Source organism: Eschscholzia californica, unplaced genomic scaffold, assembly GCF_041429995.1.
Source record: "Eschscholzia californica isolate CP2 unplaced genomic scaffold, dmEscCali1.0.p SCAF_5, whole genome shotgun sequence".
Classification (NCBI taxonomy): Eukaryota; Viridiplantae; Streptophyta; class Magnoliopsida; order Ranunculales; family Papaveraceae; genus Eschscholzia; species Eschscholzia californica.
The window spans coordinates 36,838,997-36,864,407 of NW_028238472.1; the positions used below are offsets into that span (position 1 = coordinate 36,838,997).

The 25,411-nt window shown below is 34.9% G+C and overlaps 2 protein-coding genes across 2 annotated transcripts; both read left to right on the forward strand.

Moving 5' to 3' along the window:
• Positions 1-2,475: 2,475 nt before the first annotated feature.
• Positions 2,476-7,007, forward strand: LOC147538926 (photosynthetic NDH subunit of subcomplex B 3, chloroplastic-like). Its single transcript, XM_086644146.1, has 7 exons — positions 2,476-2,678; positions 3,963-4,057; positions 4,156-4,266; positions 4,382-4,438; positions 5,799-5,861; positions 5,945-6,007; positions 6,640-7,007. Exons 1-7 carry the CDS (start codon positions 2,492-2,494, stop codon positions 6,694-6,696), a joined length of 633 nt encoding a protein of 210 aa, XP_086500272.1. The 5' UTR covers positions 2,476-2,491; the 3' UTR covers positions 6,697-7,007.
• Positions 7,008-13,444: 6,437 nt separating this feature from the next.
• On the forward strand, positions 13,445-20,978 carry LOC147538927 (putative lactoylglutathione lyase, chloroplastic). The gene is made up of 9 exons (XM_086644144.1): positions 13,445-13,728; positions 14,837-15,041; positions 15,128-15,252; positions 16,485-16,549; positions 18,228-18,440; positions 18,557-18,604; positions 19,509-19,616; positions 19,936-20,076; positions 20,656-20,978. The coding sequence occupies exons 1-9, from the start codon at positions 13,521-13,523 to the stop codon at positions 20,695-20,697; spliced, it is 1,155 nt and encodes a 384-aa protein (XP_086500270.1). The 5' UTR covers positions 13,445-13,520; the 3' UTR covers positions 20,698-20,978.
• Positions 20,979-25,411: the final 4,433 nt, after the last annotated feature.

A 25,411-nucleotide genomic window follows, 5' to 3' on the forward strand; every position in this document is an offset into this window, starting at 1 on the left:
GCAGAATACCTAGCGGCCTCGGAAGCTGCAAAGGAAGGAGTCTGGATCAAGAAGTTCATGATAGAACTTGGTGTCGTACCTGGCATGGAAGAGGGTGTGACTCTCTATTGTGACAACAACGGAGCTATAGCCCAAGCCAAGGAACCAAGAGCGCACCAAAAATCCAAACATATCCAAAGGAAGTACCACTTGATTAGAGAAATCATAGAGAGAAAAGATGTGGTAATTTGCAAGGTTCATACGGATGATAACGTTGCAGATCCGTTAACCAAACCGTTACCTCAGCCCAAACATGATTCACACATGAGGGACATTGGTATAAAGCGCATTGGGGAATGGCAACAAATGTAATTTGGATTCATAATAGAGTTTATGTGCCTAATTACTTACATTCGATAAATAAAATAAAAGAAATTTTATTTTGTCCTTAAAATTTGGTTTGGTATTTTAAGAGACAGTCCACACGATAAAGAAAACGCTCCGAGTAGGCTTGTCAGATACGTGATCTGATGAATGAAACCCTACTAAGTGAACTTGGAGTGATTCATTATCAATTCCCTAGTCCAGGTCATTGCATGGACAACAATGACTCACGAAGACTAGTACGGGAGTCGATGGGATAGCGCAGTTTCATGGGCTATAGAAATAGTGTATTCGATTCGACTACGTGAGTGCATAATAGGGATTATACACTGGAATAACCCTCAACGTGAGAAGTTCATCCAAAGAATGATGAAATCGTCAAACTTCTCACAAAGACAAGATTGAAGAGATTCCTCAAAACATGAGTGCTCAGCTCATCTTATGTAAGGAATGTCTGACTTTGGTTCCGTTAAACGCCGCGCCGTAAAAGGAGGTTATAAAGGCGGATACTGGGAAGGACAGGATAGACATGAAGTTGAGTGGGAGCGCAAGAATGGATTATGTCCTCCTAACCATGTTAGGGTACAGTGTCCTCGGGCCACTTGACGAGCAACAACTGAAAATGCATGGCCGTGCTCAAATGGATTAAAAGTTAATCATTTGTTTTGACAGTTGTACTCGAGATCAAGAAAGTCTGAATGACGTGACGTATCAGATGGGATACTAAGTGACATGGGAATCGAGCATTGTACTTGTTCTAAGTCCAAGTGGGAGTTTGAAGGAGTTGAAGGAGATGTCCTTCGACCAAGGTGACAATGCGAACAATTTGTCGGATAGGACAATTGATGTGGAAGATCATCAAGTCCGATTGATTTAGGGATCGTAGAGTTGTAGCTAGAGACCAACTACGATCGTCGAATTACGGAGTAATTCGCGGCTAACTTCGATCGGATCCTACAACGGGTTACACATAAGAGTGACAAATTGATCTAGGATATGACTAGTGGGAGTGAGATATAATCATGGGAGTGTCCCATAAACATATCTCATAGGCCTAAAAAGGAATTAGGCAAAGATAGTACAAAAAGGCCAAAAACAGGGTTTTTGGGCCTAGACCGGTTCGGGTACTTCTAGGACTCGGATTGGGCTGAATTTTGGAGGGTTAGTTGCTGATATAATAAACATTATATCTGCCAATTTTCGTGGTGTTTGGGCACCTCCTCCTTAGGGAATTGAGAAAATATCAATAGTTGCTATTTTCGACTATTTCCCTAAATCTTATTCTAAAGGGTGTTTTAGGAAACCTAAAAGGAAGTGGATTCTTATTAGGGTTCTATATAAACACTCTTAGGGCAGAGAATAAAGTGTGGAATTTCTCTCTAAGCTTTCTTACTCTACCACATCAAGTAGAGAGGAGAAAGTGAGCTAATTCCCATTAACTATCTATCTAGTCAAGAAGAAAGGAGTTCTTCTTTTCCAACCACCATTGGTGTGCTAGCTATACAACAAGGTGGGAGATCAAATTGTTTGCTCGTGTCCCAAGTAGAGGAGCTACACTTGAAGCTCTTGGTCTTCTCATAAGCAATTGGAAAGGTTCGAGGGAAAACTAGCGAACAAGGTATTTATCTTTCTAGTTTTAATTAATGATTATCATAGGTTTATGCATGTGATCCTGGGAATACTAGTGTAGACATTAGATGTCTTAATTCCGCTATAAACACTAGTAGAAGGGTGTAAAACCCAACATCACCAACCAAAAAGAATTATGTCTAAGCAAAAAACTTGAATAGAATTGAGAAGAACTTCTTATTTTGGGTTGGATAAGCAGGAGGATAGTTGGTTTGGGTTAGGTTAGGAGGTAGGTGGTTTGGTATTGAGAAGAACTTCTTATTTTGGGTTGGATAAGCAGAAAGTATACCAAATTAGTATCTTATAACCAGAGAAATAATCGCTATATAAAATGTCTTAAGATTGTTGTTCTCTGGTTATTAATCGATAAGTCGATTTCTCTCTGTCTTGGCTTAATTTAGACAGAGTTTCCTTTCTCTAACTTATAGAGAGATAAACTAATAAGGAATTAATCAATATTCCTTCTTTCGGACTAACCGAGATGGTAAGGATACTTCCAATGGCGTCCTCATCCCTACATCTCGCATCCCTTCGTCCTTCTCTATCTTCTTCTTTCAGATTCTCAGCCATCACCACCACCACCACCAGCACCACTATTTTCACCTCCACCACTACCGCTCGTTTCGGTGTTTCTCTTACGGCTTACAATCCTTCTCGAAGACTTTCTCTCTTTCATCTCGGTAGTGGTAAGTTCGTACACTTTTCTGTACAAACCCTAGATTTTATCCTACTTCTGGAATCTCAATTCATGCTTTATTTACATCTGAATTTGTTCAGTACACATTTCAGCTTATAATTTGAATGCCCCTCTTGTAAAATTTATGGAATTTGTTAGATTTTAAGTTCTTTTACTGGTCAGTTCAGGATTGATTAGATTTAAAAAACAAATCTTGTTTGTCCAATCTCTATGAGAAACATTTGTATGGGAATTTTGGATATTGTAGGCATCATCTGTTTGAAGCTGATAATGTTAGGGCACAATATGGAGTTGTGGAAGAACCTAACTTTTGATGTTAGGGCTCTGTCTTGTTTGAACGAAATGAGTAGACGAAAACAATTTCTTAGCTGTAGAAATTAAAAAAATACCTAGATAATCGAAGCTCTAGATGTTCACTTGTACTTCATTATTGGACATTTGAACTTCAACTGATTGATGATGAGCTCAGAAGGAAACTGAAAACATTAGTATATGGTTACCGACAAGCAAATAAAGATGTGTGGCTCAATATGGGTCGGGCTCGTCCTGATGTTTCAGGATTTGTGTTTTTTAGGAACTTAGATATTTGTAAGTAACTCATCAATTTCTGATAAACCGTAGGCATTAGTTTCTGATAAACCTTATGATTTAGGAACATTAAGAAAGAGACTAGAGAGAGTAATCGATAACATCATTTGGTCTCCTCAAGAAATTAGCTCTTCTTTTTTCTTTACTAGGATGTTCTTATAGGGGTTATTTTCTTGCTTGCCGCTAAGTAGTGATGGGCTCACCAACTTGCTCAGTTTCACGCTCATGACAAATCTACACCTTGACATCAAAATGAAGTGGACCAACTGTGTCCACAAAAAATAAATCTCATTGTATATTTATTGTATTTGTAATGTAGGAATAGTATTTTTGAAGTAAGAAAAGACCCTATTCTATACCTCCAATAAATTTAGTACTCCAACAAAGGAACAAATAATGTCAAATTGTATGAGCATCATATTGGATAAGATGTAAATAAGAACCACATGCATCCTTTTCATAGAGAAACCCTAAAATGAAAAAACATGACAAGTTTATCAAACGAATCAACCACAAGGTCATTTCAAAGGATCAGCAACTACTCTTTTGAGAAATTAAAAGATGGGAATTCTTACTTCTAACACTTCTATTTTGCCTTCTATCTATCTCTCCTCTAACTTAACCCATAAGAACACCAACATTAACACCACCATTTTCTCATTCAATAAACGAAATAGTTTCTCAGGAGGAAAAATCAGAGCCGTTGGATCTGTACCCGGAGTCGAATCTGAAACTACATTGGTGGAAGAACCTCCGTCCATCGATTTCGCTTTTGTTAGTGTGAGTTATGGATTCATTCTGAAAGAGTTATTATATATTTTCTTGTTTGGTTTTAATTAAATTGAAATTTGATTAATTTAGTTTTTTTTGTTGATCAGTCAGTATTACTTCCTGATGGAACACCAGATATACACACTCGATCAGCTTGTGGGGGTCAGAAACTTAGGGATATTATGTTGGATTCAGACATTGAACTCTATGGACCTTATGTAAGTCTCTCTATCTCTCTCTGATCTAGGTCATTGGTATAGTAAAAATTAAAATCATTCCACTTTTTTTTTCTTAATCATTTATAAGTTAATCAGAATGGTGGGAATTTCTCAGGCTAGACCTCTTTTAAACTGTGGAGGAGGAGGAACTTGTGGGACATGTATAGTTGAGGTAATCTTCTTTAAACATAACTTATTGTCATGTAATATAAGGTATCTTGGTCTTTTCCCATCCAAGATTGCACTAGCTGATATAGTTACATAGCCACATAGGTGGGTGTCACACGCTTTATTAAGGCTAGTTAGGTATTATGCGGAATCGGCGCCCTTAGGGCTTAGGGGGTGTTTGATTTCTTAGCACTTATAAGTACTAGCACTTAGTAAGTGATTATACATTTATACGTTTGTTCTTCATAACTTAGAAAGACGTTATGTTTGTTTTTATATCACTTCCAAGTCCTATAGAAAAAATGTTTTTCGAGCAAAGCATAGCATTAAACAACCAAAGTTACAAAGTTTCAACCATAAGAGCGCCTCTAGTATTGGTCTTGAATTTGGAGGATCCTATGCGAATGTATCGATGGGACCCTACACTTTAAGTTGAAAAAAATGAAACAGATTTGTCTTTTAGTACTCTCTGGCAAAACACTCTTTAAATTTTTTTTTTTAATTCCGAACACAAATCATCTTCATCAATGTCGGTGTGTTGTCCATCCTTAAGAAAGTGTTCTAAATTGATGCAAGAGTCCTTGAAACCTCTCTTTGTCAACGTTATCTAATTTCTTTAAATCAAATAAAAACCTTAAAATTTTCATATGCTTGAAACTATTTCAACCTAATTTTAATGGAAGAAATAATTTGATCAACAATATGCAAAAAGTAGTTGACTCGAAATGATTCTTCAGGTGTAAATATTACTTCGTCACTAACATTCTCATCAAAGTGTCTCATTCGTTTTAACACGCATCACTTTCGGAAAATCGGTTTTATTTCCATTACAAATGCAACTTTCTTCGCTTCTTCTAGAGCCTCCTCAAAGTCATTTTTTCTAAAGTCTTAAAAAAAAGAAACGAGTTTTTTGAGTTCACTGTTTACAAGAACAATATCCATGTCAGTTCACTTGTATAAAAAAAAATATTGTTTGGATTGAACAAATATATGTCAAATAGATCAAACACAAACTAAAAACAACAACATCAAACATATATTAAAACGGATGTAAAAAATACTATAGCTTCATTAAAACTCAGAACAAATCGAAGAAAACCTCATCAAAGCTTTAAACAAATAACAGTTTGCAGAAAGCAAACAACAATTTGTAGAGAAGAATAGTTTGTTGTTATTAAATACTTTGAACGTCACCCGTGTTGGTGAATGAAAATTATGGCGGATTAATTTAGTGGCCTCAACAACTATTTGACTATATCTTTTCCTTTTTTTCCGCAATATTAATATTACTTTTTTTTGCCATTAGATCAAATTATTTTTCGGCCCAACTGCCATTTTTCCTTAAATTTATTCTAAATAGTCAGGTCATTCAAGGAAAAGAACATCTAAGCCTGCGTACAGATAAAGAGAAGGAAATCTTGAAGAAGGTATTACTGAATCCCAAATTTCTTATCTTTTAAAAGAAATTCAAATACAGAGGGGGTCTTAATTAACAAATTCTATTTTGCAGAAACCGAAGACATGGAGACTTGCATGCCAAACCAATGTTGGTAAAACTGACTCAAGAGGACAGGTATGTTTTGATGAAACGGGCCGATAGGCCATCTTGTATATTCATTCTTACCATATTAATATTTATTTCCACAACTTTGTAAGCAAACAGGCACACAATTTTATCTCTGTAACTATGTCTAGGCTTTCACGAGCTCATCAAAATTCATAAGTTGACACCATCATGCCCATCCAAGTAACTTAGTAATCCAAGTGATCCCTAAATTAACCACTAGGAACTATCATAAACTTTCACTTAAGAATTGTGAGAATAGTCCCACATAGAAGAAAGAAATCTAACAATTAAAAATATAATGTCTAGGTCCTCTTCACTCATTGTCAATTAGTTTTGAGTCGAATGACCACAAACTTAACATGGTATCAGAGTTAGGCCCACATGTGTTAGACTCAAAAGTCACACGTGGGAGATCTTTGAATATTTTGGATTCCTCAATTTGATTGGTTGAGTCTTATATATGTTGTTTTTCCCTCTTCAAGATTGATCTCGATATTGGTCTTGTTTTTTAAACACTTTGTATAGATTTAGTGAATTTGATATATATGGTGAAGAGTTAAACTTAGTGAGAAATCAACTCCTTAATCCTTCTTACATGAAATAATTCATGATTTTTTTGTGTTTTACTTTACATGCAGGTTGTTATCCAACAATTGCCAGAGTGGAAAGCTCATGAATGGTCAATTCGTAAATAGGCCACAATTATGTCACTCACTTCCAAATTTGGGCTGCATAGATGAAGTTACATCTAACTCAAGGTTTCTGATGCAAGGATAATGAGAGTTCATGGTATTATTATGCATGTTTAGGAATTCAATCTTTTCCCAATATTTTCTGCATAAGTCTGTTGATAGGTTTTGTTAACATGTAATTGTGGAAGGAGACAACAAAATAAATGGGAGAATTCAATAATTTTAGATGAATTTTCTTTTTCTTCTATCTCTTTCCACAAAATTAAATAAGAGTTGTTTTCCAAACTGTTAATTTACGATCAGCTTTCCGCCTAGCCATCTAGTTTATCGAAAATACCCAGGTTGCCCTCTCTGTGTCATTAGCATCACATGACCGTTAAAGTCAAAAAAATATTCTAAAGTTACCCTTCTTTTAATTCTTTCACATCAACTCTCTTTCTCTCTAAAACTTTCACACCCATCAACTCTTTTTCAAATCTAAAAACACCACCGTTTCTTTCAACAAAAAAAAACACCACCGTTTTCATTTTCAACTATTTCATCGGCATCTCTTTCTCTGTCCTTCAGAAATAAAACAAGAGGATGATGAATGGTGCCTTGATTTCCTTCTCTTTTTCCAAACAATTTTCAATTACTTGTGAACAAACAAAAACTCGCTAGAAAGAGAAGTATAACAAGAAGGTGAAAAGATCAAAGGGTCCAATTTAAAAATAAAATTGATGATCGGAACGATATATATATATATATATATATATATTTGTTTTACATGTCCTTCTTTCCCTCTATATCTTTTCTCGCACGAAGCGGTTCTTCAGCTGGGGATTTCTCTCCATTAGAATAACCAAATTTTAGCGTTTACCTTTGAACTTCACCCGAATTCAAGATTTATCCTTTTATGGCTACTCTATCCGCCTGTTCTCCTCCATTGCCTTTCACCGAAACAACCCCTTATTCCTCCAATGCGAATTTATGTTCTTCTCTAGAACAATCAGTCTCATCTTATCTTTCTTCCTCGGATTCTCAAGTTTGGTCATATATGCTCCAGAAAATCATCGAACCTTAAGAACAATAGAGATGATAATGGAGTAGAAAATCAAGTCAATAATTCTTCAAGAACTCAATCAAGAACGTTTAATCCATAGGATAATTCATGATAATTCAACTCCGTCAGCTCTATTTTTGCTTATGAAGGTGGAGAATATCTATATCCATAGTCGATCCTAGGTTTTGTGAAGGTAAAAAGTCATTAATGTTTTAATGTCAAGTGTAAATGAGTCTATGTCAGAGACACAATGTTAGATGAGTGAGCGCAATTTGGCAGATTTCGCATGCAATGTTATCTATGGTCAATATATTAACGCGTGACTTTTGCCTACTTACAACCTGATTTTTTTTAAGGGACAATAACTAAAAATGTCAAAATAATATTAAAAATGAGTAGAAAAGCACATAACATTTCACAACTATTATTATACAAAGACTAAAGTACTCTTTTGTCATTTATGTAACTAATTCTTTTGTTTTTTTACTTTAGAAGACTTCAAATCTATATAACTTTTTCTTGAGATGTCGGATTTGCATGGAATTTATATATCTAGAAAAGTTTTTTCATTAGCTTTCTAATAAGATCCACTTTCAATACTTTTTTTTCGAAAAAAAAGACGAAAAACACTGGAAAACGACGTTTTTTCTGTAAACTGGGTTTTGTCATTATTGCAAACATGGATTTGAAACATGTAAATTGCAAATAGGGGTTTGCATAGTGTAAAATGCAAATTGGGGGATGCAAAATGTAAGTTGCAAACTAAGATTTGCAAAATGTAAACATCAAACTAGGTTTGCAAGCATTACATGTGTGATTTCGGGTTGAAGATCTTGCAAGAAATCGATTGGAAAATCGAGAACAAAAGAGGTTGAAGCTTCTTCTTGAAATCTGAAAATTACTTGTTCATCATAATGAGATAAATTAGGATTTTAGATCTGGTTGCGCATTATCATCATCATCACCAAATCTGAAAAAATTACTTCACCATCAACATCAGATTCACCAACAACTCAGATTCATCATCAAAACTAGGGTTTCAGTATTTCTAAGGTTGTATTCAACATCTGATTCATCATCAACACGTGGGTGGGATGGCAGCTTGCATTTCATTTTCTCATTCTAAACTCCACATTCGCGACACACTAGAGAGATAACTCTTTGTTTCTCTATTCGACTGGTTCACCTCCATCAATTGTAAGGACTCACCACCATCAAAAACTTCATCATAATCATCAACCAAGCCTAACTGGTAAATCATCTTCTCTTCTTTAACATTTCATTTTGATCCAATGATATTTATGATCTTTGAAAACCAAGATCTATATCAAAATCGTTCAATTTGGTTATGAATTTGTTAGGATCAAAATGAAATGTTAAAGAAGAAGAAGAAGAAGAACGAAAAGAAGAAAGAAAAAATCCTAAATGTGGTTTTAGAGAGAGAGTTTTATTAGGTAAGGGTACTGTGTGTGATAAAAAAAGAAAATGACCTTAATAACAATTATCAATATTATTTTAAACTTCACCTAGTATTACACACAATATTGTGTTAACTTCTACCTAATAGAAAAAGATCTAGGTTTTTTGAGTTATTAAGATAATTTTTTGAACCTAAACAATCATTTGTCCTTTTTTTTTTAATTCTGACTCTTTATTCTGACCTCTTTTTTTATTAAACTCTGGTCTTTTAGACCTTTTGATCCACTCCCTTTATATTTATTGGTGAACTCTTTGGGGCATCCAAAAAAATCTTTGAGGAATAAAAATTTAGTCAATCAAGATTAACTTAGATGGGTATGTTTGTTTTTTAGCCAAAAAAATTCACTTAGATTATTTTTTGCTTGATTTTTACCTCTCACCATAGGCAAAACTTCAAACCACCACCATTTTCGACCACTAACCACACTTACACACGCGCACACACATACACATCATACATACACACACATACACATCACGCACGCACACACACACACACATCACGCACGCACACACACACACACATCACGCACGCACACACACACACACACACACACACACACACACACACACACACACACACACACACACACACACACAAACACAAGCACAAACACAAACACGCACAAACACAAACACACACACAAACACACAGTCCCTTCCTCTCTCACACAATGTCTCTTTCGGTCCTTCTCTTTCACTATCTCTCTCGATCTCTCTCAATGTTTTTCAGTCTAAGTCGATTTCTCTTTTTGTAAAGCTCTCTCTGTAGATCTTTGTGGGGGTAAGAAATCGCCGGTCAAGAAGTTAGCTGGACCGGGTCGTTGATCGGATGTCGAACCTCAACTTGTTAATATTTTTGCAGGCACCGATGACGTCTTTGGGCTTAACCTGTGAAAAAAGAGACACGAACACACGTGACCGTAAGTCCCTTGGGACACCGGGATGGTGCCGGCCTAAGGGGGTTCTGACAGTCAAGTCAGTAAGCTTGCATGAGAAGTAAAATGTACGTGAATAATATCCTTGGAATGTTACCGTTGGTTGGATAATGGTCAGAGTTTAGGCACGACTCGTAGAATGGTCGGAGCTCGATCTCTACGGATAGACTGACTTGGTTGAAGAGAGGTTATGATGGTACTTATGAAGTTTGCCTTGTGGATGAGACAATCCTGGAGAGGTTTGCCTTGTCCAGGGTTATGTATCGTAAATATGTGAGAAGCTTTAAGGGTCTGACCTTATAATTAGTCACGTGGGTTGTATGTAAAGGGCATGACCTCTCAGAGAGATAAAGTGAGCCAACTCTTGTTGATTATCACGTGGGTGATGTGGGAAGGTCCTGACCTCTTAAAAGTAAGCGAACCCCTGATGTAGACGAACCCTTGACATAGTAGGCAGACCCTTGATAAAATAGGTATATGAGAGAGAAAATAGACAGACTATTTATAGGTCTTGTCCCTAGTATGGCCCTGTACTTGCACTTTCTCGGGAAAGTATGTGTTTGCTTCTTCGAAGGTCCTGTCCCCAGTATGACCCTGTACTTGGTAAGGTCTTGTACTTGACGAAGTCCTGTACCTCGGTGAATGGTGAAGAGTCTCGTATCCTCCCTCTGCGCACAATGATAAGGTCCAGATGATGGATGCAAGACCATACTAGTAATTAAGTGAGAGGAGGGAAGCGAGATTAGATGATGAAGCAGGACTGTCTCAAAGAGCAAGACTCCATGAGAGAGAAAGTGAGTTGATGATCCTTTGTATGAGAGAGAAAGTGATGGGGTGTATTCGTTGGGAATTCGATGATCGAGTGTTTAAGTCGGGAATTGGATGCCCTGTATCTTCATCTGCTCGCTCATTTTATAGCATCTGGGGTTCCCTGTTACCGGTAATGAGCTGTCTCTTTAATGCGATAACGCATAGAGTTGTTCTCATAAATGTGGATATCGTAACTCCCCTAACGGGTATAACCGGGATATTGCCATCTTGAATGACCGTAACGTCTCCCAACGACTACAAGGTGGCAGGTCCGCTGAGGAGGTGAGGACTGACCTCTTTATCCAGAGCTGGAAGTGCTTGGGTACTTCAACGTTGCTTCGGGGTACCCGAAGCTTAATGGGTCGGGCCCATTAGTTATTAATTCATGGGCTTAGTTACCGTGTGAGCCCATTAGTCATGGATTTCTAGAGGCGCTGCTGGTGCCGTATTTTGGTCCATACAATCTTTCTTTCTCTATCTATCTCCCTCACACTGTGTCTTCTCGTCCCCCAAAGCCCTTGACCTCGAGAAGGATTTCGGAAACCTTCCTCGAGGGTTTCAGACTTCGTGCCCGACCGACCACGAAACTCTTGAGGAGGGTTTCACAAGACACCCTTCTCGAAGCTTAGTACCGGCAGTGGCGAGGCCAGAAATTCAATCTGGTGAGGGCAGTTTAGTAAGAGTGAACTTAGCGACACTTACCATACAAATAAAAGCATCCAATAAAAATGTCCAACGACAATAGAAACTTATTTTAGTATAATAAATTCAGATTTGAAATATTTTATCTTTGGACGTATTAGTAGACGTACTTAACACACTCTGTTTTGAATATGTTACATAATAAAGCCATAAAATTATTATAGTTTTCTCTATAAAAACAAGTTACTATTGATCCGTATTTCTTTCATTAACTAATTTTGAGATGTTCATATATTAAAAACCTGTCGTACTGTGACATTTGTAAACAACACGAAAATAAAAAAAATCTAATATAAATAACCGATTTTATGTAGTTACAAATTAGATTTGAAATACCAAACATTGAAAGAGAGAGAAAGAAGAATATGAGTTCGCAATGAATACAAATGAGAAGAATAATGATCTTCAAATAAATTAGTGAGAAGATGAAGAAATTACAAATACCTAATATAATTATTACCTATTATTGTTATTATTATTATTATTATTATTATTTATTATAATTTTTGGGGTGTTAGTCCAAAAATCTACACCTAAACACACATTTAGTCCACCAGAATATTAATATATGATTTTAAGCCAAAATAATAATTATAATGGATATTTAGTCCAAATTGACCCATCTCTATAGAAAAAATAGATCTCTATCATTTCTATTTAATCATAATACCCATTATAACCTTTTATATTAGAAAAAACCCACTTTTGAAAACCAATCCCAAAAATTCTCTTTTTTTTTCCTCAGATTTTTTCGATTGATTTCAAACTTACTATGTGTTTCGCAATATACACGTTATTTAGTATCAATTAAGTATATTTCTACAAACAAAATACATTTAGTATAGTTAAAGTATGTCTAGATGTCAAAGTTACAGTGTTTTTCTGTTTATTGATTCTTGTTTTGTTTCATAAATAACGTGTTATTTATTGTTAAAGTTCCATACTTTATTTCATATTTTTTATATGTGTCATATATAACACATTATGTACCAACAATGTTTCTTCCAAAAAAGAAAAAGACTAAAATCCTATTTTTTGGGAAGATTGGACCTTAATCCCTTTTTAAATTTTATTTTGGGCCTAAAATCCGTGGACCCTTATTATTATCCGTCGTGTGTGACCAACCAAAAAGAATTATGTCTAAGCAAAAAACTTGAATAGAATTGAGAAGAACTTCTTATTTTGGGTTGGATAAGCAGGAGGATAGTTGGTTTGGGTTATTTAGGAGGTAGGTGGTTTGGTATTAACGTTGGGACTTGTGGGGGCATGTGCCCCAATATGCCATCGCCCTCGAGTACTGGTGAAGGGAACTCTTTCCTTCGCATGAAACTGCGTGTGAGAGAGAGAGAGAGAGAGAGAGAAAGAAAGAGAGAGAGAGAGAGAGAGAGAGAGAGAGAGAGAGAAAGAGAGAGAGAGAAATACGAGACAAAACCAGAGAGCGAGAAATGAGTGAGAGAGAGGGAGAGGAAGATAAAGGATATAGAGAGATATGCGGGATGGAAGATTAGGGGCAAAACAAAAAACCTACTTTTGAACGAGACAAAGAAGAATAGAGAAGGAAAAAAACACATGAAAACACGAAGACTGGGGGCAAAATATAAAAAAATTCAATTTGTGCATCTGGCCCGGCCCATAAGATGTGCCCAAAACACATAATGTTGGACACTACAATGCTACAAAAATCTTAAACAGGTGTCAGGTTTTGAGCGATTTCATATCAGTGTAGACCACACGAACATAATGCACGTGACATCCCAGAAAGAAACAGGAAGAAGGTGGCCGAACGACAAAGAAAAAAAATACAGATAGATATAGAGAGAGAGAGAGAGAGAGAGAGAGAGAGAGAGAGTAGAGAGATGGTAAGGATACTTCCAATGGCGTCCTCATCCCTACATCTCGCATCCCTTCGTCCTTCTCTATCTTCTTCTTTCAGATTCTCAGCCATCACCACCACCACCACCACCAGCACCACTATTTTCACCTCCACCACTACCGCTCGTTTCGGTGTTTCTCTTACGGCTTACAATCCTTCTCGAAGACTTTCTCTCTTTCATCTCGGTAGTGGTAAGTTCGTACACTTTTCTGTACAAACCCTAGATTTTATCCTACTTCTGGAATCTCAATTCATGCTTTATTTACATCTGAATTTGTTCAGTACACATTTCAGCTTATAATTTGAATGCCCCTCTTGTAAAATTTATGGAATTTGTTAGATTTTAAGTTCTTTTACTGGTCAGTTCAGGATTGATTAGATTTAAAAAACAAATCTTGTTTGTCCAATCTCTATGAGAAACATTTGTATGGGAATTTTGGATATTGTAGGCATCATCTGTTTGAAGCTGATAATGTTAGGGCACAATATGGAGTTGTGGAAGAACCTAACTTTTGATGTTAGGGCTCTGTCTTGTTTGAACGAAATGAGTAGACGAAAACAATTTCTTAGCTGTAGAAATTAAAAAAATACCTAGATAATCGAAGCTCTAGATGTTCACTTGTACTTCATTATTGGACATTTGAACTTCAACTGATTGATGATGAGCTCAGAAGGAAACTGAAAACATTAGTATATGGTTACCGACAAGCAAATAAAGATGTGTGGCTCAATATGGGTCGGGCTCGTCCTGATGTTTCAGGATTTGTGTTTTTTAGGAACTTAGATATTTGTAAGTAACTCATCAATTTCTGATAAACCGTAGGAATTAGTTTCTGATAAACCTTATGATTTAGGAACATTAAGAAAGAGACTAGAGAGAGTAATCGATAACATCATTTGGTCTCCTCAAGAAATTAGCTCTTCTTTTTTCTTTACTAGGATGTTCTTATAGGGGTTATTTTCTTGCTTGCCGCTAAGTAGTGATGGGCTCACCAACTTGCTCTTAGTTTCACGCTCATGACAAATCTACACCTTGACATCAATGGTAATCCTCGCCGTCCAAATGTTTCATTTTAATAATCATGGGTATGTTTCTCTTGCAACTGATATTCCAGTCCTAGTACTTGCCCTATTGTTTGTCAACGAAGTCATATGTTTTTCCCCTTATTTTGGAATATGCGTTAGAAGGTTTTGAGCTTCTCCACTGTTTAATAAAAAGACCCGTGTTCTGAACATGTTAAAGTTGTATACTTCTGTCATTTGCTCAAATCATTTTCTAATGCATGTTTGTTTTTGCAGCGTCCCAGCAGGCACAATTGTTTAAAGTTAAAGCGTCAAAATTGTTAAGAACAACGAGGAAGGGCCTAGAAGCTGGAATAACTGGAAATGCAGCGGAAACAAGTACAGCTGCTAGTGAGGAAAGTGGCTTAGAGTGGGTGAAAAAGGACAATAGGAGGATGCTTCATGTTGTTTATCGTGTCGGGGACATGGACAAGACAATAAAGTATAATTCTTTAGCACATGAAACGTTTGGATCTTTTACCTGCATCATTAACAATAACGTGGTTTATACTTCATGTTCGGTTGCAGATTCTATACAGAATGCCTTGGGATGAAGCTCTTGAGGAAACGTGACATACCCGAAGAGAGATACACAAACGCTTTTCTCGGATATGGCCCTGAAGATTCACAGTTTGTTGTTGAACTCACTTATAGTAAGCCAATTAATCAGCTAGCTCAACTTTCTTTCTGATCTGGGCAAGTACTAGGACTTGTAAACATTTTCAATTTGTAGGAGTTCACCAAATTTTAATCTTTACATTTCACAGGAACCTTATTGATTAAGGGGGAGCCTAGGTTTGGGCATGTGCCTTCATAAAGCCAAGGCTAAAACAGAAACTAGACTAATCACTAGTCTCCTACATTTGAGCCCAGCCCAACACGTAATAATATGATCAATGAGTGACATGGCTGCAGACACGCAAAGCTAAAAATGAAGTTAGACTTACCTTTGCTTGCTGACATCCCAAGCTCTGCCCAACACCCAATAATAGGTCTGTCATAATAAATTCGAAGACCCTACTGCAGGCCGAACAACATATAAAGTGTTTTATTATTTATTATACACCCGAGCGCTTGCGTTATTGTTTATCTCATTAAAAATAATTTATTAAATAAATCGGTTTTGCTGTATTATTGAGACGTAAGTTACTTAGTTTCCCATGTCCCATCTTTTTCTTCCTCATCTCCAATGGGACTCTCAAGAAAAACTCTAAAAATTCAAGTGTGAAGTTCCAAAATGGGATCTGTCATTTATCTCGTTTCTACATGGCCATTTAGAGATACTATACTAAAAAAAGGCTTTCCGACGGGACACTCAAGAAAAATTTCAAAAAACTCAATTTTTGCTTAGAGATCCTCAAGAGGACAGTATAAATTTAGAATGTCGTCCTGAAAACCTCTAAAATAATAAACTCCAAGTCATCATAGAGTTCCAACCATTGTCTTCCAGTATAGATGCATTTCAACAAAAACTCCAAGGAAAGCCTATGTCGAACTCTCAACAGATTGGTTTAAGACGATCAATCAAAGAAAACAAAAGAAGGGTCTTTAATTAGATTCCTGTATTAAATCGAGTGTCCGATTGGAGATGCGCTTGGTCCATTTGAAGAATCCAAGTGATTTTTTTGAGTGATTTTTTTTTCAAGAAACAGCCTTCCAGGGAAACTCATTTCCAGTAAGAATCTATAGCATGCAATTGGTTTACCATTATGATGTTTTCTGAGGATTTTTATTGCCATCCAGTTTCAAATAAAATTTTAATAAGCCATAACTATTATTTAATTATTGGTTCTTTCGATCATTGATTTGTACCACTGCTCCTTCTTCGCAAATAGCAGTTGTTTGGTATCTTTACTATTTTTTTTTTCTTATGAACCATTTCCAGATTATGGAGTCGACAAGTATGACATTGGAGCTGGCTTTGGCCATTTCGGTATTGCAGTTGAGGATGTAAGTTTTCTATTTATTGAAGGGATATGAGTTTCTACTTTATCTGGATAACATTTATTGAATTTTATCTCTATCTTAGACACATATGTTAGAGATCCAAGTAACTAATACTGGTTTGTTTTAGAGGCATGCTATATTTTCTTGCTAACTTGCATACTTGCGAAGATTTGAATGCTTGAGAAGTGTGCAGGTTTAGCTCTAGTTATCCAGTAAAATCTGTTCCGCTTTGTGAAATATGAAAGTTATGTTGTATTCTTTTTCTTCTAAAGTTATGACTTATGACGTTGTTTTTGAACTTCGAATAAATTATATTATAGAAGTATAGAGCCTTAAGTTAGGTCAGTATAAGTTTGTATTCTTGGCCATGGTAAATTTTTCCATATGGATAGAATCCTTTTGAGTCTTTGACCAAGGGATGATATTTCGACAAATTTCAGTGGAATTTATGAAATATTTCGGAAATTTAGATTAGGTGCACGACATCATACTTTAAACTATTTCTTGCAATGTTTCCATCGACATGAGGGAACTTTCGACCAAAATTATTGGAAATTTCTACCGAAATAATGGATTTTGACCGACATAATCAAAATCTAGCAAAACATTACTATGAATTTAATGACAACTTTATTGAAAAGTAAGTTAAACTTTTTCATGGTATGGTAAAAAGTTAATGAGGGTACAGTTGGAAAAATCATGTTATTTTTGAAAGTCAACCTTTAACTAATGATGTTCCTTAAAAAGTTGGGTCTTCCAAATAGGTCATTCAGTTTGGGACGGAGGGGTAATAGTTAACAAACTTTGGAGACATTCCTAAGGTTAAGCTTAGGTCCTTTCTAGACATTGTTGGGAATTGGGAGTCTTTCATTTCTATGTTTTAATGTTCCTTTTCCTTAGTAGCCCCTAGGGGTTTATTTATTCTTCTCTTTTTCTTTAATTCAATCAAATTATTCAAAAAAAAAAAATAGGTAACAAACTTTGTTAGTTTGAGAATGTATCGTTAATTACAGTTATATTAGGGGCCTTACTAAGATAAAATCAATATAGGCAGTTAAGGCAAGGAGTAAATCATTCAAGAAAAAGCGTAATATAAAAATCATGAGATACTATCAGAAATCAAGAAAAAAAAGATAAAAAATATGAAGGAAGGGGATATGTTTTTAGTTTTAGTTTCTCTGGCTTCTTTGTTCGGTCGATATTTCCATCATGTTGGTGGAAATTTCGAAATTTTCAACAATTTCGGTGGATATTTCGAAATTTTCAACAATTTCAGTGCAAATTTCGAAATTTTCAACAGTTTCGGTGGAATAAATTTCGAAATTTTCAACAATTTTGGTTGAAATTTCCCTCATGTCGATGGACACTATGCACACAATAGTTGTAAGTGTGATTTCGTGCACCTAATCTAAATTCTGAAATATTTCGCAAATTTCCACTGAAATTTGTCGAAATTTAATACCTTGCATTAGACAAGTGTACCGTACATGTAGTTTACATTTTTTACCCTTGAAGATGTAGCATTATCACATTTGAACCTAATTTTATCCATCCGGAATCTGACATTTCAGCCCCGCACCTGACATTTTGGACTGATTTCATATTTTTTTCTGATGTGGATTATTTTCTTATTAAAGGGATACATTTTGGACCAAAGACTAATTTTAGGTAAATTTCGTAGGTTGGAAAGACTGTGGATCTCATAAAGGCCAAAGGGGGAAAAGTAACTAGGGAACCTGGTCCTGTAAAAGGTGGCAATACTGTGATTGCTTTTATTGAAGATCCTGATGGTTACAAGTTTGAGCTTTTGGAACGAGGACCTACTCCTGAGCCCCTGTGTCAAGTAATGCTTCGTGTGGGTGACCTTGACCGCTCTATAAATTTCTATGAGAAGGTGAAGTTTTTTCTTGAAGGAAACAAGAACACTTCCGTAATTGTAATTGATATTGAAAAAAAGACTGTCTGTCTCATTGCTTTGGACGTGTCTGTGACCTCGTTGTGCATTTACAGGCCTTTGGCATGGAGCTACTCCGCAAAAGAGATAATCCAGAATACAAGGTAACTTCAGTTGTCCTTGTACATCGATCTTAGCAAGTTATGCATCAGTGGCATGCAATAAGTAATGGGTGCTGGCATCAGGTTTGTCAAGGGTGAGGCCTGATGGTCTAAAATTGAGGGAGGCTGGGTGAGCTTCCCTATACTTGTGATATGGTTGAATTGCAACTCATCTTATTGAATATGTTTATTTGATATATATTATACATAGTAAATTAATCCTTTAGATTAACGTATGTAGTAGAATGCACTCATGTACTTATTTCTTCACATCTGTTTAACTCAACCGTTCAACCCAACTGTTCACACATATTTGTGCTATACGTGCTTTCTTATATCTAACTTTTGAGTGACCTAAAGTTCAAATCCCCTCAGGTAAGATAAGAACAGCTCCCACATTCAAAGCCCCTATTTTTCCGTTACCAATTTTGAGTACTCTTCTCTGTGCCTGAACTGACTGAGTGCTGAATCAAATACATTAAGGCCCCATATACATCTGAGTTATACTTGTTTTAACATGACGGATTCTGTTTCTTAGGGAAGGATGCTAAAAATCTGATCTGACCCATTTTAAAAAACAAAATAATTCGACCGTTCTGCAGTTCCTTCACTACGCTAGCTACAATTAGATAATTGCTCATTCTTCCAAGTCCTATTCTTGTTACCATTCTGAGTTTGTGGTCTGTCTGTTACTCAGTTCCTTGACTAAGGTAGCTACAGTTAGATAATTACTCATCTTCCAAGTTCTGTTCTTGTGTCCATTCCCAGATTGCTGTCTGTCTTGTCTTCTTCATTTGTCAACCCCATCAACTTGAGGAGTGCTAATTAATTTTAGTTGTAACATGAGCATGGTATTGCTTTTTCTCAACTCCTAGTGGACTAATGTTTGATTCTATTGGTGTTCCAGTATACTATAGCAATGATGGGCTACGGGCCTGAAGATAAAAACACTGTGCTGGAGTTAACATACAACTATGGGGTAACTGAATACGACAAAGGCAATGCTTATGCACAGGTGAAGGGTCTTCTTGTTTGGTTCTTTTTTCACTTCCTGATTTTGAAGCCAGTGCATAGGAACACTCATTTCAGCGAAAATAATGTATTAAGTGGAAACAATTATGACATAATTTGGACATGGTTACAAGGAGTCGGATAGATTTAGTGGAAACAAGATATGGCTGTACATACATATTTTCTTGCCTTTGTTGTTAGGTCTTTTATTTTTCTTTTATGGTTCTCTTACTTCTGGAGCGATCAACTGATTCATTATACGAAAAATATGTTAGTCTAGATTTGTATTTTATGGTCATGTAGCTGATCTTTTATCTTACCAGATTGCAATCGGCACAGACGATGTTTACAAGACAGCAGAAGCAATTAAAAAGTATGGTGGAAAGGTAACCAGAGAACCTGGGCCTTTACCAGGGATCAGTACCAAGATTACTGCTTGTGTGGATCCCGATGGCTGGAAAACGGTACAGCCTCTCCACATAATTTTTCTTCATGTTTATCCTAAAAGAATTTATCTGCTGTCTTTTATGTTATTCCGTAGACGCAATGATTAGGTTGCTTATGCTTGGTTTTGAATCTTGTATAACCATTTGATTAAGAAATTTTTGGGTGATTATCTGTGGATAGGTCATAGAAATATACCAGGTGATGATGGGTCTAGGTCATAGTATGGCCTTTTTTGAGTTCGAGTCACTGACCCAATCTAGAAAAATGCACTAATATGAATCTTCGACCCAGATAAATCACCTGAATGTTTCTGTAGTTTCCAGCCGCAAAATATCTGTACTTTTGTTTCTGTTGGATTTCCGTGCACTGAGTTTAAATAGTTTTCAAAGGGTACAGGTACATTTGTTTGGCAATCTGGTTTTGCATTCATGCTTGCTAATATCATTGCCAGAGTTGTCTGAGCTAGCTATGAATTGGTTAATATTGTAGCATTTAGTTCACATAATACCAATTGGAGCCCTAGTTTGTTTTCATTGTAATCTCTAGCAGACTTGTTCAGATCAAATTTAAGATTCTGTTTTGTTTTTTATTTGCAGGTTTTTGTTGACAATATTGATTTCCTCAAGGAGCTAGAGTGAAATGGAAAACATTACACCATCAAATGTGGTCTTAGTTCTTCGTGACTAAGTGCGTACAGAGATTCACAGCGGTTTTGTCAATAAAACAGAATGGGGTTCTTCTACATTGATCTCTTTTGAAAGCATAACCTGAAAGCCGAATAGGAGAATACATTAGTTCTTTTCTGTAGATAAAAGTCGTGCTGCTTGATCTGATAAGAGTTGTAAGATATTAGACCCAGCAGTTTAGGACATATACAGTAGTATTTCAATGCAATCTGTTATTTAGTTTGTTCTTCTGAGATTCAGGTCTTTGTCCTAGTCGACTATATATGTCTTCCTCTTTTGTCCTCGTAGACTATATATTTATATAACCTAATGTGATATTAATAAAATAGAGAAGAGATTAAGAGATAAATAAACTTTTATTATTCAAAACCAGCTCACTGTAATTTGTGTAACCTACTCACTATTTCTTTCTTTTTTTCTTAATTCTTCTCTCTGACTTTTATATATGAAGTAAGAAATTCAAGTTATAGTGAGTCGGTTATACAAATAATAGTTTGTTGGTTTTGAGTAATAAAAGTTTATTTACCTCTCAATCTCTTCTCTAGTTTATTAAATTACATTACGTTATCACCACGGTAGTCTATAGTATAGATGGGATATTATTCAATTCAATAAAGCATGATCAAATAGATGTCTGTTTGGAGGCCAGACAACTAGAGAAAACAACTTGCAAGGGAAATAATGAACCCTCTTCACAAACGTTCAACTGCCTTGAATGTGATCCGACATCATTTATGTGAAGTACTCAGGGCGGAATGTTTAAATCAAAATGATCCACTTGTATTATGTAAATATTTAAGAAAAAGCTATTTTACAGTTTTACCAAATGCTAGTATGACCGGATAAACTTCTGGCTGTAGAATTGCAGAGCTGTTTTTTATTTTAATTATGTCTTAGTTAAGATAACTACAAAATTAGGACATTGTCGCTATCCAAGTTTCTGAAGAATAGATGACAGAGAAAACGTTTTCCACTTTTCATATATCCAACATGAATTTACAATAACAATACAAAACTAGAGGTTTTAAGTGTCACTCTAAACTAATTGCAGTATGCTCGGGGTGGAACAAAGTAACGAAATTTGAATGTCAAATTATATAGACAAGGAAGTGATGCTATATATGTGTGTCATTTTTGTTGTTGGGGTCCCTCTTTATAAAAAAAACGGACTCCTTGTTGAAACAGGTTTCTCTCGCGTTTTCTTTCGAGAAAATAGAATTTTGATATTAGACTAGTGGATTATTCATAGTTGAAAATTTTGACACTTTAATTTACACACACACAACTCCATTTCTATTTTAAAAACTATTTGGACAAAAATAACTAAATAAAACTAAAGGAGATGGGTTTTAGGTCCAAAATCACATGGTCAAATGGGTTTAGAACCCCAAAGATAATATTAAATAGAAAATAAATCCATTACGAGCAATTTAAATGTCAAACCTCTCTTTTCTCTACTACAACCTAATCTATCACAGGTTAAATAAAATTACCTATATTAGAAGTTACAAATAGTCTTCTTGGTTTCATGAAAATAATTCCTCAATAAGGAGTTATCATCTCTAAAAAAAAGTTGTCTTTCCCGTTTAAAGGAATGTTTCCCTCATCTTTTGACCCAAAAAAAATCGATCATAACTCTCTCTTTTTCAGTTCACCGAGAGAAAGCCTAGAGAAATCGCAGAGAAAACTCATCCACACTATTTAGTCTTCACCTGGAGAAAACCTAGAAAAATATGATGCTCAATAGATTAAATTTCTTCTTTTACAATATTCTCGTTTTTTTTTCAGTGATAGATTGTTACACCGTGCATTGTTTTATTGTTCTTATTCGTAACGCTAGGATATCAATCTTTTTCTTAAAAAAAATCTTTCAGATCTTGTTCCACTATTTGTCTCTCCACAATCTTGTTTACCAAGGAAATTTGCATGAAAAGTAATTATATATTTTGCAAACTTTTTGTATATTCTCATAGCATTTTCTTGATTCTAATAACATATTTACGTTTTGTAATTTTCTGACTTACCCTGAAAATCATTTACGTTTTGTAATATTGAATGAATGTGTTTCTTTTACAATCCGCAACGCCCTCAAATTTCTCGTAGCACTTCTTTGATTTTGCATAAATTATCGAAATGTTACCAACATTTGCTTAACTCTGATAAAAAGATAACATATTTTACAAACATAACAACGTTACTCTCAAACTGACTTTATTGGCAGTAGAACTGTACAGATTTTCCAAAAAGTTTTACATTTCGACTCTTTTACGTTTTTTTTATTTTATCATTCCATGAATTACAAACACTTGTGTTTTTTTTTGAAAATTCGACTACGATCTACGTTAGTCGTAACAAGGCATTGATACATCATGAAGATGTGATAAGCTCCATAACCGCCTAATTTGAACCATGAATGAGAGAGGCCTAAAGCCCAACAACATGAAAGAGGCCTAAAGGCCGACAAATTCGTTATATTATTTACTTTATTTATAGCCTAAATTACATGGGATAAATCTTAATGGCAAACTGCTTCCACCAAGACTCGATCCCACTTGTTTGAACACTTATATTTTACAAGTTTACAGACGAAACTGCGGTTGTATGTGATTTCACACGTGGATGAACTTGTGGTCAAATCTAACTACAAACATTTTTCACACGGGATGTTAGCCAATGATTCAACAATGCAAGCGCAAGGGAAGAGAGTTGAATTAACTTGATTGTTACTAGATGAATTGAATGATAAATGGGAAAAATTCTTTAAGTTATTAGTTCTTGTAATTGATTATGTTGTAATGAGTTTCTCTTAATTTTATTTACTCTGAGGTTTAATACAAATATCGTTAAATACGTTAAAAACGTTGAGAGTTAATGGAAAATGCTAGAAGATATCACAAAATGCTACCCCAACGATTAAGACAATATTTTTTGATTATCTTTGAGTATATCTATATCATGTTTGGCCTACATGAGTGAAGATAGGATCACATGACTCTTTCTTAGTTGTTCCTCATTTCATATAAGAGGTGGTACAATTTTGTTCGCTAACATTTATGTCATGATTGGGTAACATGTGCATTTACACAATAAATAAACATTGAATGGTATGAAAGCATAAATGTAAAAGAATAAAAATGTTAAACTTTGTTGGAAATCTATATACATCTATTGTAGTTAAATCCAACTTCTTTATGTTTGTAGAAATATGATAGATTTTTCAGAGTTTAGAAGATGTTGGTAGAGTTGCCAAAATTTATGCAAAAATAAAAAACATGCTACAAGAAAATTTAAGAATTTTTTTTAACAATGCATATTATGCTGTTAGAATCAGTAAAATGCTCTAAATTTTGTGAAAATGTTAGCATAATATATATCAAATTACATGCATATTTTAAATGAAACAAGATTGAATATTTATTAAAAATATAATGTGATGTTAAAATCAGTAAAAATTTTGAAAAAAATTGAAAATTTTGTTATTATACCTGAGTATGTTGTTTGAATCAATAAAACGCTAAATAAATAATCAAACTTTTGTTCACCTGCTCTAACCAAGTAATAACATATGTTAAATATAATTATGTTGTTAAAATCAATAAAATATTAGAAAAATATTGAAAATTGTTTTAATGTAATTTAAGCAACTCAAAAAATATGTTATAGATAAATATTTTGTTGAAATCAATTAAATGCTAGTAGATAAATAATCAACCTCTCTCAACAAAAAAATAAAATAAAAAAAATAATCAACCTTTTGTTCACCTACTCTAACTAAGTCATATCACATGCCACACACATATTGTTAATAAAATTAAACAAATGCTACAAAAATATTGAAAATGTCAGCAAATATCAATTTAGACACATATTTTTAATGAAAACAAGATTGTAGTGATTGAAAATTCAACTTCTTTTTATACCAAACAAGTGACAAACGTGTCTCATTTAAATCTGTTGTTAGACTGGAAAAAAATGTTATAAGAAGATTCTATATATTTTAAGATGAAAATACCTTAACGATGAATTTTGGCAACAATAGATTTTTGAAATAAATTTTGACAATAAATTTTCTCTCTTATAATTTATGGAAATAATATCCTGATTAACTCAACCCTAATAAACTTTTGGTTTAGTTGTAGTTTAAAATAAATTTATAGAAGGACAATGTTTGAGAGAAAATAAATTGCTTAGGCTTGGGACAAACAAAAAAAAGTACACTTTTAGACTTATTTTACATTTCATATATTATTTTAGTCTTATAGTCTTTATTGATTTAAGATTGAATATATGGTTAGTTACCCCTTTATTTTTGGATCTTATCAAAAATACTAAAACTAATCAAATAGTGTCCTAAATTGTTAACCAACATAAAAAAGAAAAGTCAAATACAACCGAATTTCTCCTCCATAGCAAAACTAGGTCTACTCTTTTTTTTGGGTTTCTCTAAAGGCACCGGACCAAAAGACTGTTAACACTCATCTCTATTAGCACCAGGCCCAACTGCTCCTTTCTCTGTTAGCACCGTCCAACTATGTAGGCATCGGTCAAAGTGGAGTTAACCCTAAGCCCTTCATCTATCTATCACAAAATCTGAATCAAATTGGGAATTCCAAACTTCTCTACTTAAACTGCATCTGATGTTTGAAACTGATTAGCTGGTTTTTCG

Coding starts and splice junctions, on each gene's coding strand:
- LOC147538926 (XM_086644146.1), top strand. CDS start 2,492: ATGGCGTCCTCATCCCTACATCTCGCATCCCTTCGTCCTTCTCTATCT. Junction 2,679..3,962: donor TCTCTTTCATCTCGGTAGTG/GTAAGTTCGTAC, acceptor ATAGTTTCTCAG/GAGGAAAAATCAGAGCCGTT. Junction 4,267..4,381: donor TTGAACTCTATGGACCTTAT/GTAAGTCTCTCT, acceptor GGAATTTCTCAG/GCTAGACCTCTTTTAAACTG.
- LOC147538927 (XM_086644144.1), top strand. CDS start 13,521: ATGGTAAGGATACTTCCAATGGCGTCCTCATCCCTACATCTCGCATCC. Junction 13,729..14,836: donor TCTCTTTCATCTCGGTAGTG/GTAAGTTCGTAC, acceptor TTGTTTTTGCAG/CGTCCCAGCAGGCACAATTG. Junction 18,605..19,508: donor GAGATAATCCAGAATACAAG/GTAACTTCAGTT, acceptor TTGGTGTTCCAG/TATACTATAGCAATGATGGG.